The sequence below is a fragment of the Phyllopteryx taeniolatus genome, chromosome 11, assembly GCF_024500385.1.
Source record: "Phyllopteryx taeniolatus isolate TA_2022b chromosome 11, UOR_Ptae_1.2, whole genome shotgun sequence".
NCBI classification, from domain to species: domain Eukaryota; kingdom Metazoa; phylum Chordata; class Actinopteri; order Syngnathiformes; family Syngnathidae; genus Phyllopteryx; species Phyllopteryx taeniolatus.
In genome coordinates, this window is record NC_084512.1 from 21,943,439 (window position 1) to 21,963,172 (window position 19,734).

Sequence of the window (19,734 nt, forward strand, 5' to 3'; positions counted from 1 at the left end):
ATTTTGTGTGTTGGTGGGGCATGGAAATAGCATATTGGCCACATTAGCTGCATATATATATATATATATATATATATATATATATATATATATATATATATATATATATATATAAACTCGCAACCTCACTTAGGCCATCGAGCGAATGTTGTGCCATGACCAAATTTCCACATACCCACTCAATCGACCATGGGACTGTTTGACATTACCACTGGCAGAGTTATACACAGATCAATGAGATAGTGGGCTAAAATTTGCCGATATAAATGCTCAAACGAACACACTGGCTGGAAGGCTGAACCCATTCACATAATGACCGACACAAGCTCCCTAATGATATCAAACTGGGTCTTAAAAGTCTCAAGAATAACAGCTTTTTCTTTTTCTAGATTAACTAGCAGAATCCAGTAAAAGAAAGTACATGTTTAAAGATATTATGAAAGACTAGGAATGCCACTTCACATTCAAATGCACCACATGACCCAAAACCTGTTTATGAGAGATTTTCTATTTTGCATTCAGAGTAAAAACACTTTCAGCACATTCACTCCAAGGCGATGGACTTCTTCACATAGTAAAACGAAAGGCCAGGCAAAGAAAATCTGTCTTTTTGTGCTAGAAAACTGACACAAACAATGACTCATGATCTGGTGACAATATCGTTTCAAAGTGAGCTTTGTATCTCTCCGCTTCAAACCTTCAAAAAACAAACTCAAAGGCGTTTTTAGAGTGGGTAGGAATAGCAAGAGCTAGTACAGTATTAACCTCACGGATGCTGCAACTGAATGGCCGAGATTGAGGCGTACTGTGCTTTGTAAAACATAAAAAGGAGCTATAGCCAACACTAGGGTGATCATAAAAAAGAGGATGCTCGTAGCGAGGGTCGTGGTGGATTTTATTATGTTTTTGTGTGGGAACTATCAAGCATGATGGATAAATACAACCTTTGACAACCTACCTACTGTAGCACCTTCATTTATCAAATTCAGGTGCGTTACTTTTCTTTTTTCTTCTATAGGGCTTGTGTTGATTAGTTTCACTGTTGAGCTGGAGCCAAGGAACAATTGTAATTTTTGTTGTGGGAGTATCCGAAACAAGACGACGCCTCACAGAAAATTTTCCACAGAGATTCAAACCCGGATCTCCTGTGAGGCAGATCTTGTAACCACTATAAAAACATGCTGACATTATTATTAAACCTCATATATATTTTTTTGGGGGGGACAATCAGCAAGCTCTTTTATTCTTTCAATTCTTTTTTATACCAGCTAAGAACTGACACACTAGTGTTAGTATGGCTACAAGCGCAAACAACAAGATTAAAAACTGTTTTATGTGTCCAATAAAAGTCCACTTGAGTTTGGACGCCAGCTAATTCCCGTGAAGTCGTGTACGTTACTAAGCCTGTTTTTAACAGCGGTGATCTTGCAGCTCAGCTGAACGAGAACGAGCCATAACCTGGCGTTAAAGCGTGGCGTGGGAATGAAAAGATTTTTCTATTGCTCAAAAGGAAATATGTCATACTACCAAAATGACCTTAAAAGGGAACAGTTTTGAGAAGGTGCTCACTTAAAAGAACCAAACTTTGTACTTGAATCCAGGTCATCCCTCATCATCATCCGTGTGTGGTGCTAAATTAGCCGCTGGCAATGGTATCTTATAGCCCTGAGGTTGTTTGTGGAGGGAATTACAGCTTTATGACTGCATAACGACAGTATTTATGGTATCCATAACACAATTTGACTGGAGAAATTCTTTCTGTGAACGCTAAAGAGCATTCACCCATTTGTTATTCTGCAACAAAATTATTTAGTTTTCTTATTTTTCCCAGCTATTTTTGATTTTTCTCTCTTTCCACATTTCTTAAATACAAATCCAATTCCAATGAAGTTGGGACATTGTGTTAAAAATAAATAAAAACAGAATACCATGATTTGCAAATCATCTTCAACCTATATTTAATTGAATACACTACAAAGAAAAGATATTTAATGCTCAAACTGATGAACTTGATTGTTTTTAGCAAATAATGTCGGTTTTTGATGCAGTGCCGCCTGAAGGATCGTAGGTCACGGTCATTCAATGTTGGTTTTCGGCCTTGTCGCTTACATGCAGTGATTTCTCCAGATTCTCTGAACCTTTTGATGATATTATGGGCTATAGATGATGAAATCCCTAAATTCCTTGCAATTGTATGTTGAGGAACATTGTCCTTAAACTGTTCGACTAATTTCTCACGCCCCATCTTTGCAGCTAGCTAAATGCTAAACGGTTAGCAATCGCGATTAGAATTAGCGCGCTACTGATTACCAATTTAGGTCAAAAAACGCTAACTACCATTCCGCTCACTCATAAATCATGTTATATGTTCATTCCACATCTAATAGTGTCTTAAAAATCCCTTACAGACACTCCGCTGTCATTTTTGGCAAAGTTAATCAGTGGCCTAACAACACTGCAATAAATGTCTGTGTGAAACAGTATTTCCGGTGGCGCAAACATGGTTCCAGGCGGAAATTTTTTTTTTTTTTTTGGCGGAGCTTCGACTGAGAACTTTTGTGTCGACCTATTTTTGAATCGACTAAGCCAAGTTTTTAGATTTCTTTCCGCAGCCCTACTTCCATTTCATGGCAGAAGATACATAATTGGCCTGTGTATCCACTTGTTTGGTGGTGTGCTGTGAGATTTTGCTCATGTAAAAATACCAGTATGAGCCTTGACTCAAAAGTTAGTAGTCCAAAACATTTGCATAATGATAATATGAACTCGTAGTACTTGGAGGCAACATTAAGAAAAACAAGTTGTGTTATTGTATTCTACAAAGAAATAAGTTGAACTGCTTTCATATGACTGCCCATCAGCTAACCCGTCCCAGAACACACAAAGTGTTCCTCCCCTCCTCTTAAAAGAGCGGACAAAAAAGAAAAAAAATACCTCGCACCATTAAACCCCGCTCTTAACACTTTCATGGACGCCGCGCGGAGTCTAATAGCATACAATCTGTCGCTTGTTCGCCTCATTAACACGCAAAGATGACGGCGATGAAAACTTTGCTTGGTGCTGATGTATCATTTTGACACGAGGATGCGGATGAACGATCTGTCGCCGATGCTAATGCGGTGGAACATGAGCCATAATGGCTGCCGGCTTATGAGGAGATAATGTCAATTATCAGATGAGCCACAGGTAAAATGTCTTCATGACATTACATTTGCAAATGTCTGGGATATTAGAGGGAAATGTCGTGCGATAACGTTTTATCGTCTTTAGACAAAGGGGCGCCAGGTTGCTGTATTGTGGTTTAAAACATTGGAGGATTTGTGTTGCTAGTTTGTACTGCGGACAAACAGTGAATCCCCTTGGAAGACAATAAATGACATTTTTGGCTACATTTATCCATATACAATTGCTATATTTGTTTGATTTATGCAATATTTTTTATATAATTTTAAATATGTTACATTATGTTTTAAAGTAAAAAAGTGTAATATTGTTGAAAAGCAAGTCTGCAAAGTTTTTAATCCAAAAGTAAAAAAATATATTTCCTTATTTTCCCATTTTTTGTTGATAAATTTGATATGAAATGATAAAACTATTGTATGTAAATATATAAGATTTATTTTATGTATTACTTTTGTATTATGTATTACTTTTCAAATCATAGTTAATTAATATTTGTTGTATAGATCATTGTAAATTTTTGCAACATTTATTCAATGTTAGATTTGACTCCTGTCTTTTTACATTTCAATCAGCAGACTTTTTGGGTTTTCTTAACCTAAAAATGAAAAATTATGCCTTGCCATAAAAACTCAACATTTTTGTAGATACACACAAAAACTTTATTTATATTTTGGTATATTATTAGAAATTTAAAGAAAGTCATAGTTGTAATGTATCATTATGTATTATACTATTTTGTCATATTTTATACATATTTATATTTTTACATTTTCTATCTATAACACTGTTTTAATTACATTTTAAAAACAGTCAACCCGATTTTGTATCCACACCATCAGTCTTTGATGGTTAAACAAGCTGCCATTAATTATCAGCAGTTATCAACTTCAGCAACCGACCCTGCGAGATCAAAAACGTCCTGTCTGTGATATCATGAAGCACACTTTCTCCCCACTTTTGTTTCCACGGCAACACAGATGGTCTCATTTTGAACACATGCTTCCTCTTACGTGCACGTAGCGCAGCGATACATGCGGGCCTCGTGTTGACTGATTAACCTCATCAAGCGGGGAGACTGCAGACTAATGTCAAGTTTGCGTATTATATCAGATGCTGGTCATGTGAATGAGTCTGAAACAGGAAACCACATTTATAAAACTGCAGGATGGACTGACAGAACGGCTTTTGGAATTAGTATGGCCAAAAAGTTCGTAGTTTCATTGGACCATAACACATTTCCCCACATGGTTTTGGGAGTGTGTTGTTTTTTTCTTCGTACGATAAGGCTTCCGTCTTGCCACCCTCCCCCATAAACCTAGACTTATGAAGAAGATGGGAGATTGTTGGACAAAACGGCCAGTACTTGCCAGAAATTCCTGCAGCATCCCAGACCAGTTTGCTTCTCGTCCTTTCATCAATTTTGGAGGGACGTCCAGTTCTTGGTTATGCCACTGTTGTGAGTTTGAATATGACTGGTTAATTCTGAACACAGCCACATCTCTGGATATAGCAGGGTATATGCACACTTTTTCAACCACATTATGTTTGTTGTTTATTTTTACTTCCCCTCTAAAAAAATATGTATTTTTGGGTGGCAACATTCTAAAAACATGCATTTTAGGTTCACTGAATACTAAACTGTCCAAAGGCGTGAGCAAAACCACTGCTGAGCAGGACTGCCAGAGTGGGAATATTTTTTATTTCTCATGAGAGCACCATATGTGCAAATATAAAATGTAAAAAAAAAAAAGAGAGAAGAGACTGTGTATCACACACAAAGCAATCTGTACATTGAGAGATATTACTTATTTGGGTTTATTAAAAGCCTTACACAACGTTTTGTAAGGGTACTTCAAGATGCTTCTCTGTCATCTCTCAAGACAGAAAGTACACTAATGGCTGGATCCTGTCACATAATAACTTATAAATGCACAACGCACATGTGCATTTTATTATCTTGAGAAATCTTTGTCTGCAGAAAAGGTAATATAATTTCTCATGTGCCTTGCTTGGCAGGATGTGTTCCTGTCTCGTGTCGATAAATGACACCAGGGATGATATTATGCACCATCAACATCTGAAGCCTCGCACTCCGCTGCCTCCAAAATACCACTGCGAATAATGGATTTTCTTCTCACCAGCACTCGCATCATGCTGAGTAAATCTCAAGTCAGGCGCCGGCGGCTTTTTAAGGACTTTCAAGCGAGGATGTGCCCCCATTTGCAGGTTCTTACAGGCTGTGATGTGAAAATCACTGTACACTGCTAATGTTCATGCTATTAAACAGGGCTTGGATGGCCAGTGTCAATGTAGAATACAACAGAATCTAAAAGGGTGAACAAAATCCATTCAGCAATGCCGGACAATTGCACATTTGATCGCATTTGGAATTCAGTGAACCCCTATTTATTGTGGGGTGATACGTTCCAGACCCAATAGGTGAAAAGCTATTATGTAGCGAGACTACATTGAAAATATGTTTTGATAGTTTTACCCCTCCCATACACCTTAACCATGTTTTAACTTACAACCCCAATTCCAATCAAGTTGGGACGTTGTGTTAAACGTACATATAAACAGAATACAATGATTTGCAAATCATGTTCAACCTATATTTAATTGAATACACTACAAAGGCAAGATATTTAATGTTCAAACTGATAATCAAAGAATCATTAACTTGGAATTTTATGGCTGCAACACATTCCAAAAAAGCTGGGACAGGTGGCAAAAAAGACTGAGAAAGTTGAGGAATGCTCATCAAACACCTGTTTGGAACATCCCACAGGTGAACAGGCTAATTGGGAACAGGTGGGTGCCATGATTGGTTATAAAAGGAGCTTTCCTGAATTGTTCAGTCATTCACAAGAAAAGATGGGGCGAGGTTCACCTCTTTGTGCAAAAGTGCGTGAGAAAATAGTCGAACAGTTTAAGGACAATGTTCCTCAACGTACAACTGCAAGGAATTTAGGGATTTCATCATCTACGGTCCATATCATCATCAAAAGGTTCAGAGAATCTGGAGAAATTACTGCATGTAAGCGGCAAGCTTACATCCGTAAGTGCAACTTGAAACTCTACTATGCGAAGCAAAAGCCAACACCCAGAAACCCCGCCGGCTTCTCTGGGCCCGAGCTCATCTAAGATGGACTGATGCAAAGTGGAAAAGTGTTCTGTGGTCCGACGAGTCCACATTTCAAATTGTTTTTGGAAATAGTGGACGTCGTGTCCTCCGAGCCAAAGAGGAAAAGAACCATCCGGACTGTTATGGACGCAAAGTTGAAAAGCCAGCATTTGTAACAATACTCTCAATTGCTGTCCTTTCTCCAGTTGTAAAAGAGAAAATGAAAGAACAGACGAGAGAAAATAGTACAATGAAGCCCCGCAAAGTCAGAATAATTGAGGCCCCCCAAAAGTAGTTTGCAATTGGATGTATAGATGCTACAAGATGGCGGCAAAGCCTTTAAAATGGAGAGAATCATAGAGCATCAACACCATGCTTCAAGCATGTACACCAATCATAAACGACTATTCAGTACAAAAATTATAGTCTATAGCGATATTTTACTGATCAGCCAGGACACAGATGCATGTTCTGCTTTTCCAGTGTCAGACTTCACACCAAATGAGTCACACAAAATGAGTCATCAAACAGTTCAGGATGTACCTCACCTCTCGCTCAAAGTCACCTGGGAATGGGTGCAGTTCACCCATGACCCAAGTAAGGAAAAGCGCTACAGAAAATAGGTGGATGGAGTATGATTTACGGAACTGTGGTTAAAAATTGTGCAACGAAATGAGATGATTTCCATAACGTCAAAAGGAACTGCGCACACCTGGCAAACCCACTTCCACCGAGTGACTCCCTATTCTTACCGCGGCCTGCAGTGACCGCAGGATCAGCTGTGAGTCATCCGTCACCAGCCCGAGGTCCTTGTGCACGCTGCCATTCCCATCCGCTCCGTTTGTCGCCAGGCCAGATGTGTCCTGTGATATCGCTCCATTGGTGCAGCCCACTCAGAACAGGTGGTCTCTGACCTCAGCCCGTCTTCAATGACAGCTATGGACACCCATTGTGAAATATTATGGTATTTTTAATCCTTGTCTTGATACTTTGCAGGAGTGTTTGCAAGGGCGGCGGTGTCTTGTATTTTTTTCCTCGTTGGCAGAGCTACAAAACAAAGCAACTGGACTGGCTGACACATTTTTGTCAGTATGAATATTTTTGCAGGTTATTCCACCGGCCTTATATATTAGTCTGCACTGCAAAACGTATGGATGTGACTTAATGCTGATCGACTACATCCTGGTAAAAAGAAATATATATGTATATATATATATATATATATATATATGTACAGTGGAACCTTTAAGGATTTCATGGACTAATAGGAGGGAGGAGTCGTTCGCTAAATCCAATTGTCATTTAAATTGAAGCACTTTTTTTCGTGGCCTAAAAACATCAACACAGCACAAAATTATTTTTACGTACTTTTTTCTTGGCCTAAAAACACCCAGTACAATACAAAATTATTGTAGATAAATATAATAAAGCTTTACAATGTATGAAAAGTTTTTTTCTACCAACGTCTGGGAGTGGGGAATTTTGAGTTCCAACTGGACACTATTTTCTGTCTGTTAAATCCAAAGTCCGTTAAATTGAGGTTCCTTTGTATTTTAGAGGTACCCAACATGACTCTTCTTCTGAAATTTCACTAATTAGTGCCTCCTTGAAAGAAGAAAAAGTGAGCCCCAGACACCAAGTTTCATCAATTGACACGGACGGGAGTGGGCATGTCTGTGTGTAACCAAAAAACATTGCCTTTAGAATGCAACGGTCCCATTGGTTGTTTAGCTACAAAGTGTTAAAAATACCTGCAGGACAACACGTCAAAAAGTGAAAACCGTTGACGAGTTTAATGTAGTTAATCCGTTTGCAACATTAAGCTAAAACGCACACCGTCATCAGCAGTCCTCTCCATCCTATTTTGTCCTTATTCCAACACACTTTTCTGCTTTAAACAAAAAGCTCAATACGTTTGTTGGTACTCTGATCAGCCTTGTGCAGAAACACCTAACTTCCCATTGACAACATTTCCTTTCATTCTTCTGCGGCAGGAAAGAGAAGAGGAAAAGGCCCGTTTGAAACACATGGCAACATGGCAACAACATCATTATATTGCTGACAGAACCCCCCCCATAGCAACATCCTCTGTGTGTTTTCAAAGGGAAAGAAGATGCACGGCCTATACAAAAACACTCAGCCGACAATGCCACCATCTCCCGGAGTGTGCTCAGAAATGTATTATTAGCAGTCTGCAGCAACATCATTGATTCAGAAATTGTCAATTGAGATAAACAGTGTGTAAACTGGTCTCTTTTTTTTTTTTTTTTTATAACAAAACAATAAACTGGTTCGTTCCTGTGATGTCTCAGTTTGTTGAGCAGTCCCATAAGTAGAACTCTTCTTCTGCTAACAATTGCAGCTTCCCGTGTACCTCCATGTTGAGTTGTTGTCTTTTCCTGTCACACGCTTGGCCTGCTTGTCTATCTATAGCCAGGTTTTCCTTATCTCTCACTGTTGCTTTTCAGATTTAGCCAAGCGCTCGCCAGACAACCTCACAAATCCAGCGTGCCGGGAATGTTGTGGGCCTTGATGGCTTCCGTTTTGGTGCCAACACACGGGTGTTGTTCCAAGTCTCTGTTGACTTTGCTGTGGATGCCAAGGCATTTTTGTTTGCCTGGCATAAGTCGGGGTTGAGGGGGAGAGAAAAGTATGTTTGACAATTCAAAACACAACGTAAAGTCAATTGCGAAAAATAGCGCAATATGTCACGAAGGGCGTCCACTTGGGGTTTGACCATTTTGCAACTTGACACTCAGCGTGATGACTGGGGCTTTTGGATGGCGTGATTGGTTTAGAGCCCCTCGTTGCTCGTTTTTGTGCCGTGGAAAAGCCCCACAACGGCCGGGTGGGATATACATAGGGTCGGGCATCGTTTGAATTTGAGCAATTCCGGTCCCGATTCTGGTTCCTCATTTCGATTCCGGTTCTAAATGATTCTCGATTCCAATTCTTTTAGGGGGATGGGTCAAAACGTTTTGCGTGGTTTATATAAAGGGTGTCCAAATCATGAACATCCATTCTCTTTACCTGCAGCACAAACTAAAATGAACATTTGACTCAGGGTTCTTTATAACCAGGATCAATATCAAACCTATAAACTAAAAGGCAATGTGTGTGGAACTAACCCAATTGACTTAATATTCATTAATTATTGTTTCAGCTAAAAGTTAAATATTGCATTGTTTAAATAGTTATTTGCCACTGTTTTATCACATCAAAATGTTTATAATTGTAAGTTTTAACTTGACTTCCTGTTTTAAGCATATAGACTTTCATTTTGAAGGGTTCGCACTGGAACTCAGCATTTTGGCACGAAAAATAACTTCACGCGACACCGATGAAAAGAAAAGTAAAACGAGACGCAAGAAAGAGAGTAATGAATGGAACCAAATGCTCTGTAAAACGTTGATTGCTTTACCTACCCACCGATGAGACACAAGGTTAGTGTTTGGCATACTGTGAGACGTTTTTGTGAACTTTGTCAATGTGATGTAAAGTTGCTGGTTTGACCTCAATGTTAAGCTTCTCATGCAACTGTTTGTACTTTCTTTCCAGTCTGGTAATTTATATTTTATTTTTGTGTCGGTCATCAGCTCTTACGTTGGTTTGAAGACTAAAATAAACGCTAAAAACCATCAGTGCAAGAGTGCAACCCACCGATTAATTTGTTATTTGGCTCAATGTTGGCATAGACGTATTTTATTGTTTCACTCACCCAATTGACTTCACTGAAGTTCCGCGCGGTGTAGGCTGTGGCCTCCTTTGCACAATATAATCTTAATCAAAGTTTTGCACTGAATTGACTGGTCACTTATTTTACCATACTTTTGTTGGCCACTGCCGTTGGGCACAAGCACGTCTTCGTACGCGTTCTTCACCACGTTCTTCTTCGGGGTTAGCGGACCGTAGGCATCAAAACTGGGAACCGAAATCTTTCCATTTGAAAGATTCCAGGAGAATCGGAATGTTAGTCCCACTTCCGATCGGTTCTCGAGTCTCGATGTCCAACCCTAGATATAAATACATTTGCCTTGCCTTGCCTTTTTGCCTGATTATACTTGCGTTAATTTTGGTAATCCAGAAAAGATTGAATCTGTTTTCACGTCAGAAAGTGAGAAAAGAAAAACTGTTTGTGTCTTTTTAAATAGTGTATGAACAATTCTGGTTTCAACTGTATTTACTTGACAATTTTATAAGCATTTTGCAGGGTTATTAACAACTCTTCTCTGGAGTGTGTTTATGTAAATTTAGAAGACATTCAATAAGGGTGTGGAACGTGCACCATTATGCTTGACCCTTTGGGGATACTGACCAGAGAATTTCACAAACATGTTATTACGACACCTGGGACCTGTTTTAAACGGTAAACCAAGACCAAATGTGTGAGGCAACAAAAGTTTTATAGTCAGAAGAACCAAATTACAAGTGTAAACACTAAAAGTATCAAATACGATGCCTCCACTCCCTTTGAATAAGAATCACTGGCGGAAACAAGGCATGAATCAATGAATGCATCATGCTAGAGAGACTGTAACTCTCCCCTGACATGAAACCTAGCCTTTGCACACTCTTGTCTCGCAGTTCCGCCGCCTCCCATACGCCTAACCCCCCGTGTTTATGTGTGCATCACCATATTTATGAACTCCACATGATCCCCGCCCCTCGCTTCACAGTCCACCGTTATTCTCGGCAGTCCGGAGGGGAGTGATGAGAACAGAGAGAGAGGCAAAGCAGAGGGAGAGCGAGAACAAGCTTGTCCTCAAGAGTTTCTCCTCCACCGCGTTCTTCATCGCCTTTCATCTCTTTTTTTGGCCCTTCAGAGAATGTGAACTTTGAAAAGGGCAAAAGGGGATATATTATTTCGTACCTCCTTGAATATACTCTATCATAGTCCAGACTTATATGACTTCTCTTCCATTCTTGCACAGAAAGAGAGTAGCTCATTCATCTTTTTATGATTAAAGATGTATGTGTCCTCTGTCCATGATGACCACTATGAATCGCATTAAAACTCACTCGTTTTTCTCCAGCAGTAGGACTAGCTGTTCACCTTCAGCTGGGACCAGCAGCCGGAGGGTCGCCGGATAACCCTGGAATGAGAATAAACGGGGGATAAGGGCAGTGAAGGTGGCAACCCGATCTCACCCATCCCGCCGGTCCAACGGCGCACGTGTCCGACTTCAACTCTCGTTGACACGCACACGCAAAGCAGGATGTGAAGAGGCACAATGGAGATGGAGGAAGAGAAAGACCGCTTCCACATCATCCACTTCCCACGAGGTTGGACAAAAGTATTGGAAAAGGAATTGAAAATAGAAGTATCTATGGAGTTGGTCCTTAATTTGAATTGATAAAACATTTGATTATGAGATATGTCCCAAGACTGTGATTGTCTGGCAACCAGTCCAGGATGTACCCCGCTTCCCACTCAAACTCAACTGGGATAGGTTCCAGCTCACCCTTGACCATAATCGGTGTCGGCGTCATTTTAAGGAAGTGATGGTTTAAACAAAATGGGTTCAAACCATCATGTCGTCAACGTGTAGTCCTGCTAGTTATCGCAGCGTACACGGGGAGTCCGCTATCTGGTTTCCGGGGTTGGTCACATGACGTTCGCAATGGAAGCATGAGAGACGTGACGTTAATTTCCATCGACAGCAGAGGGAGATATTGCCCAACGTGGCGGCCCTCTGAGATGGATGAAAATTGATGAATTAATCTGTTTCATTCTTATTCCACGAATGCAATATCAATCACAGGGGGCAACATACAACGTATTCTTGCAACCAAAAAAAATGAGGGTTTAGTATAGCTCCCCTTTCAGGGCTGTGGCCTAGTGAGTCACGTCAGGAGTTCAATAAACTGAAAGCGCACCAGCATTTGTGGCACTGCTTATTCCCCACTTTACTCGAGCAGTGGCCTATCACAAATTTTGGCGGTGTGGTGACTTTGGCGCTTTGGTAACTCGACAAATATGCCGTTTCTTTAATTTCCTGAATAGTAGTGATTTGGCGATGAGAGGATTCGGCCCGACAGAGACAAAATGTAGTTTATGTTTTTCAACTACTTGATGCTGAATCAATAGCGCCAACGCTGGTTGCAGCCAAGTAGTGCTCGCCTTCTGAGATAAGACAATCATTAGCTGCTTAATTGGAAAAAAGGTCAACTTCTCCCCTCTTAAAATGCGTCAGCAGTGGTTCAACCTATCTGATGTAATTAAAAAAAAAAACGAATGACTAATCAACCGCGTCAGGCTTTAAGTCGCATCTCCAATACGCTCCTCGTTCTATCTTTCCAGAGTGGCTGATAAGTGTGAGTAATTAACACTCGTGCCCTCCCTTCACTGACAGACTTTTTGCGAGGAACACGGAGCAGGAACAGGAAGTTCCCTGAAATAGGGAAAATGTTTAGGGAGTTGTCAACACCTACGCACACATGCTTCTAACTTTATTTAAGATGTGTTTGATAAGTACTTTTTGTTTTCCAGAGATCTGCAAGCATTCAAGTAAAGAGGGGCTGCTTGACAGGGCATATGGAAAGCATTTGTCAATTGTGGTCACGACTCAGCGAAGACATGACACAATGTGGCTTGCAACACTGACGATGCCTGCAGGCAAAAACTCATATCCAACTAGAATGACACTAGAAAGGCGAGGTAAGACCTTCTCAAGGGCCGAACGATCCAAATATGGATCATCACCGAAGGCTGGATTTACGCTGCATAATTCAAGTGAGGAGTCCATTTTTTGTGGCACAATTCTGGCAAATAGGAAATATTGTTGATAGAATATAGTGAAATATTTGTCCTTGTTTATTACATATGTGGTATTTGAAAGCTATTTCAACTGGATTTAAGGATTATGTGTCATTTTTAAGGTAATTAATTATCAAGACACATCTTCATTTTTTTTGGGGGGGGGGGGGGGAATCTAAGCCAAGACTTTGTAAGGATCCGCAGCCCCTCTGCTTTTGTGTATTCGTGCTTATAACCTCCTTGGCAGATGTAACCAATTATAGGGAAGAAACTGAAAACAAATAAAATGACAAAAACAATGGTTGTCGGTAGTTGCTTTATCTTTAAATAAAGTTTGTTGTCAAAATTGAGCAATGACTCATAACTGCTTTTCTGTCATTTTGAAAGCTCTAAATAGATGCACATGTATCCAAAAAACAAGCACTGCCACATTAAACAAGCAATAGAACACATGTTGGATTGTTGGTTTTTGTGGCGCGGCAGCGTGACTCAAACAAAATGCTGTGTTTTGAGCTCCAATTAAAAAAATCTATGGACACCCTGTTCTAGTATATTCTTGGCAGAGGTAACAGATTGGAAAGGAAAATGTTTTCATCTTTTTTTGTTTTTAGTTTGCAGGATCATATAAAAAGCGATCTGCACAGATGAATATTTTTAATAATTAGCATTCCAGGAGCGTATGGTAGACTCGAATTTTATGTTGGTCATGTTATTAGATAAATAGCGATTCTGAACTGCCTTGGGCCCAAAATGACTAAATACGCCCCTGCTGATTGGCCTTGATGGAAGTCCACCAAGTGTTGTTCTAGTTATTATTGGGTTCGTTGGGTCGAACTGGCCTTGCGAGTACATACCCCTGGCTCGAGTTGGCTGAGGGGTCTGCTGTGTCGGCCAGTAAGCAGCAGAGGTACAGTGGTCCCATAGCGTTCTGCTTGAGCTGGCTGCTCGACCTTGGCAGAGGCACTTCCTGTTAAACACAGAGTGACAACACATGACCTCGAAATGAGCGATGAATGTTAACCAAAGAGGGGGTTGTAACATATGGCAAGCCAAAATCCAGTGCCTCAAAACTCCTTGGATAATCACGCTACACACATGCCGATAATCGGGCCGATAATCGGGCCACATTGGAGCATTTACTCTCACCTGCGATCAAATTCAGAAAAGGCCCGATTTATCAGATGTCGGAGAAAGATTATTCTGACCGATCATCCTGCGGTGTGGGGTGATGAATATGATGCGATTATTATATAATTAGGGGATATTCCCGGTCATAATGGCCCTCTGAGGGAACCCATAACGAAGTGTACCTGAGGTCTTACAATTAGCATATCGAAAAAGATTTTGGGAAAAATATGTTTTTAAAGTTACACAAAAACTCAAGACTCGCGCAAGATGTCAACTAAGATGTTACAAACTTGGTTAGCAGTACAAATTGAACTCGTAAGGTGGGTATAGTGGTCAGAAATTGTACTCAAGTAAGAGTACCATTACTTTACATTAATCTGACTAAAGTAAAAAATAGTACTCCCATAAATTACTCCAGTACTGAGTAGCTGATAAGTGAGGTCTGATTTATTTTTATTTTTTTCCCAATCTAGAATGTCCAAATTAAGATTTTGCGAATAATATCACATTAACTAAAACAATACTAAATAAATTCACTATAAACTAAATTCAAATTAAGGCAAGTTTAGCCATAAGAAATGGTCTTACATTAGCTTTCTTTGTTTACACTCGCGAAACAGCACAAGTTCACAGTGGAGTTCTTGTAGGCTGAAATGTGGACATTTTTAGGCAGATAAATATGACAGCGCATGAAATAGCTGTTGTTTTTCGTGCGCAGGACGTAGCTGTTGTTTTTCGCGGTAAGGTAAACATAGGTTGAATGTGAGGCCAGGGGTGCGTCACGTCGAAAATTTTGTCACTTGAAAAACTTTGCAATTGCAGGGGGCGGGGCCGCGGAGGCTTTGTGTGCAGTTATATGACTGCCTGGCTCTGTTTGATTGCTCAAATGGACTCAAACGACGCCACCGGTTACATTGGATTGGTGAAACAGAAAAACGATAATACTGTACATAAAAACAAAACTAACGAACTGAATGTAGCTCAATGTAATGGGACTGAAAGAAGTTTTTCTTCTTAACATAATCACACAAAAGTATGTTGCATTAAATCCAAAAGGTTACTCAAGGAAAGGTAAGGTTTTACAACACACCTTTACATCAATGTACCACTGTATAGAAACCGGATGGATGAAATCCAGACATTTTGGGAGTTTGGACGTGCTTTTATCACGGATCGTGTTGGACCTTAGAGGCTCCACTGCATTATTAAATGAACACCTCTGTGCAAATTTCAATCAAAACTGAGGATTGCTATCTAACGCTTGCAGGTGAACCTTATGAAGTGTATATTGGAAACCTAAAGCCATCACGAATTGTGCTGGTTGAGTTCAGTGAGAAAGCGCTTTGAGGAGATGCACTGTATCCCAACAGAACTCGGCAATTGTAGCACAACTACATCGGCAATACATGCTCACACCATTTACTGTGTGAAAGACTTCAGCATTTAAGAAACAGCACACAGGATGGAAATTCCCCTTCCACATGATCAGATAGAAGGCTTTAAATGTGTTTTCCTCCCATTACTATTAATGAGGTTACATGAGCAAGTTGTAAATATAGCGAGCGTGTGATGAAACATATTAAGACAAATCAGTGTCTTCAAGCCAAATGTGGGAATCGTATTTCCTCCGCTGTCTCCGCCGAGTCTTCCAGCTCTCCTCCCACGGCGGTGGGATGTTCAAGGTTCCACAACAAAAAACGTCTCACGCTACGGCTTGTTTGACCCCCGGGATGCAAGCGTTAAGTGTTTGTGGGAATATGTGGCAACCATCATGCAAGCGGGGTGAAGAAGGCAGTTCAGTGGCCCACTCTTGCCTAGACATTTACAATGTTTACCATCCAACTCCTCCCCAGCGGTCATTTATTCATTTATAGCCAGGATAATGTCTGTAAATAAAGTCTGTCATCCTCTTTGAAGGCAAGTTGTAACTGCATTTCTATCAACTTCAAACGCATTAATCCATAAAACAAGTGCTCCTACATTAAAACTAGATTTGATGTGTTGGTTTGGAAATGCATCAGCGTGACTCAAATAAATGCTTTGGTTTGAAGGCTAATTAAACAAAAGGAGTTGTAAAAAGGCAAAGTCATGCAGGCTTGTTAATTAAACTTCTCATTCCTCATCGAGTAATCGAATTACAGTGGGACTTGCCTGTGCCCCTAAAGTCATGCAATTAATATCATAATAATAATAGTAATAATATAATTAAAATGTCAAAGCATACAGTTAAGTAGCTCTGACATTCAGTGTTGCACGTAAACAAAACAAACCTCTGAATGGATAAAAGCTTGCTTTAAAAGGAGAGTCACTATTAGTCATTGGGAACAAATAGAACACCTAATTATAAAAAAAAAAAAAGTTAGGCGAGGCCTAATAAGCAGTTAAAGATTTTACTAAAAGGGTTCCCTTGAATTGCTTTTAAGTCAATAGTAAACAAAAGACAATAATGGCGCTTTCTGATTACATCCACTCACTGATTTCTGAGAAAAAAATAATGAAGAGATTGACGAAAGAGCTCAAACAGGAAAGAAAAAACTTTTCACAATAGTATCACAACGTCAACTTTCTACAAATGACACTTTTGTACAAAATCCAACCAAATTCTCGACTACAAATAAATATTCAAGTCAAATCTTCAAATCAAATCAAGTTGTGTTTGCAGGAAAGACCTTTATTTAATAAGAGCCTTAGTACCTCCACCAGGGAAAAACATTAACGTGTGTCAGTATTTTCCCCTTGCTCACTTCATCTGTCATCGCTCTCCTATTTTATTTCCCAAGTGACAACACATCAGTGGAATTAGTGGATAAATTGAGAAGGTGCTAATCCACCCCTCTGTGGGACCCGCACCACCATCCCTTCCCTGAACCCTAGCAAACAGGAATAACCTTTAAGTTGGAACGACTCGCTGTAGGAGGTTTTATCAAGTGTCATCCAGAGGGAGCGACCGGTCGAGGAGTCAATTCTAGTCTTGTCTCACATAGATTTTGGCCGCATGGGAATTTAATGGGGGGATTTAGGGATTAGTGGGAATTTATTACACATGTTGTGTCACCTCCCAGTCAGTGATAAGGGGTTGACAACCTCCCCAATGTCATGTTTTTTTTTTCTTTGACTTGTTCTAAAAAGCATTAAAGTAGTGCATTTCATGATTTTCCTGCATATTTATAAATTTAAAAAAAGTACAAATATTTGTACATATTTACATCTCTTTAGATTTAGCAACACACACAGACATTGTAAACAAAAAGACAAAAAGGTCACAAAATGCTTCAAACAATGGAACCTTTATTCCCTTTTTAAGAATGACAATTGCACGTATGCACCGCTTACAAATCAATCTGGCCCTTTTTGTTTGTGTGTTTTCTACTCACACAACCTCACTAATGAACCGATTGAATGTAAAATGGGATGATGATGCTGGATAATCACCAAAGCAACAAAACATGAAATTTTGCAGATGATTCGGAATGCATGCTGGGAACAGGGACAGATTTTATGAATAAAGGAATGTTTGTGCTGCCTTATAATCCAATTGTCAACAGGCAGACTTGTATTTAGAATGTCTGAGCTTCACCGGAAGAAAAAGCCAATCAGAAAATGTAAAAACAAAACAAAAGAATTATCAGAGTCGAGCTGGAATGTGAAAAGATGTCAAGTGTTCCACTCCAGTCCTGTTGGTGGTGCTAATGGGCATGACAAAGTGTGTGACAACTGCCACACACAGCGAACTTTTGTTTTCTTGGTAGGCCACTGCACAACTCAATCAATCAATACAAATCAAAACATTCTTGATTGGCCCCGTGTGACACCACTGAACAAAGTTACTTGAAAATCGGTTTAGTAGTTTTTACATAACTCTGCTAACTAACTAGGTCATTAACCAACTCAACACCAGTGTTCAAGTTTCGTGAAAATCCTTGTGTAGTTTCTACATAATTCTGAAATTGATCTAACTTGCCAACTGATTAACTAACTGACTGATTAACAGCGATCAAAACAAACTACATCAGTCAATCAATCCTGTGCCCATGTGACACCAGTCGACAACTAACTAATTTACTAACTGACGGACTGACTTGCAAACTAACTACTTAATTGATCAAAACATTGTTCCAAAGTTTCCGTTTTGCTTTATTCTGCCATTAAACTAACTGCATTTAAAAACCTAACCTCTTGTTTTGTGCAATTCGTGCCTGGCTAGTTAATAAAGCATTACACAGCCGCTTGCATCTTTAGCCGTGAATTGAATCTCTTCTTTTCTCAGACATTGCCTGTTAAGTAGTTTTTGCGTAATCCTGCCAACATACAAACGAAAACCGTACCCGCTTGGGTGGAGGTAATTACGTACTTAATGGGGATTGGTAACTGCCTTTAGCACCTATTTGAAGCAGATCTAGAAAGTGTATCCACACACCCATCAATCAAACACTCCAGGGGGGCATGGTCTACTGTCTGTCTTCCAGATGCGTCAGTACTCATGACATGTGGAAAGCATCCTTCCAGATGGATCAACACGTATCGCACATCCAGGCTGACGTCTGGTAACATCAGCGTATCTGTGGCGTACCTTCCCGAGGCCAAGGAGGAAGACGCTGAATCGCACCGATGGCCGCGATGACCAATGATGCCTCAGAGAGGAAGACAAATCAATGCCAGCCTGTCCTCGAAATGTCAAGAGAGAAGCCACCCGGCAGGCTTTCAATGACAAACCACGGCGAGGTCATTTCCTAAATGACTTGAGCAGACGTCCCTTGTTTTAACCCGGATGGTAGCCATTCATCAGCGAGATGTGTGACTTACATCCCGGGTAGGGGGGGGGGAACAACACGCCGCTGAAAGGTGGGCTGCGCTCCCACGGGGAAGATGCAAGAAAAGGAGAGGGATGTCTCGCTCTCGTCGCCTTTGCTTTGTTTGGCCAACACAGACGCGCTAATCTTTCTAATGAATGCCGTCTGACGCGACAGCCGGGACCAGACCAGATCCACAAATCTAATCCAGGTCATTTGGTCGTCTCGCTAATTATTTATTGAGCTTTCCCGGCTCAAAAATTAGATCAGAACCCCCCCCCCCCCCCCCCAGACAAGCGGTTGATATGCACGAGGAGAGACATTCATCTGAGTTTAAAAATACAACTTGTAAAGTTATTTGCACTTTCTGTGCTGTTTTATTGTCGATGCCAAAACTCTGTTGGCTGATAAAACTTGATTTAAACACCCACAAATGTTTGTTTTATCTCCCTTTTTAATGAGTTCAACAGTCTAGTATCGAGTGTTGCATGAGTCTTTTTAATTCCACCAACACAGCACAATTGTTCTTTTTTTGTTTGTTTGTTTGTTGGGGGGGGGGCGCACTTATCTTGATTTAATCACGACAGTTTCATGGACGATACATTATTGCGCAAGAGTCTTAGGTCACCGTTAGATTTTGTTTTTTCAGCACTGTTTTAATGACCATATCCAACTTGAAAGTCACCCAATAGAGCGCAGACCTCCGCCAAGGCCCGACCGACTGTTAACTAAAGTGATACAAAAGTGATGCA

At 40.2% G+C, this 19,734-nt stretch overlaps 1 protein-coding gene across 2 annotated transcripts in view; it reads right to left on the minus strand.

Moving 5' to 3' along the window:
• The window catches only part of adam12b (ADAM metallopeptidase domain 12b), a 63,299-nt gene that overhangs the window by 40,766 nt on the left and 2,799 nt on the right, over nucleotides 1-19,734 (minus strand). For both annotated transcript variants that reach the window (XM_061790736.1, XM_061790737.1), the window contains exons 2-3: nucleotides 13,919-14,031; nucleotides 11,327-11,400 (exon numbers count right to left, since the gene is read on the minus strand). In XM_061790736.1, the coding sequence (XP_061646720.1) occupies nucleotides 11,327-11,400; nucleotides 13,919-14,031 (187 nt within the window). The remainder of the gene's footprint in view (nucleotides 1-11,326; nucleotides 11,401-13,918; nucleotides 14,032-19,734) is intronic.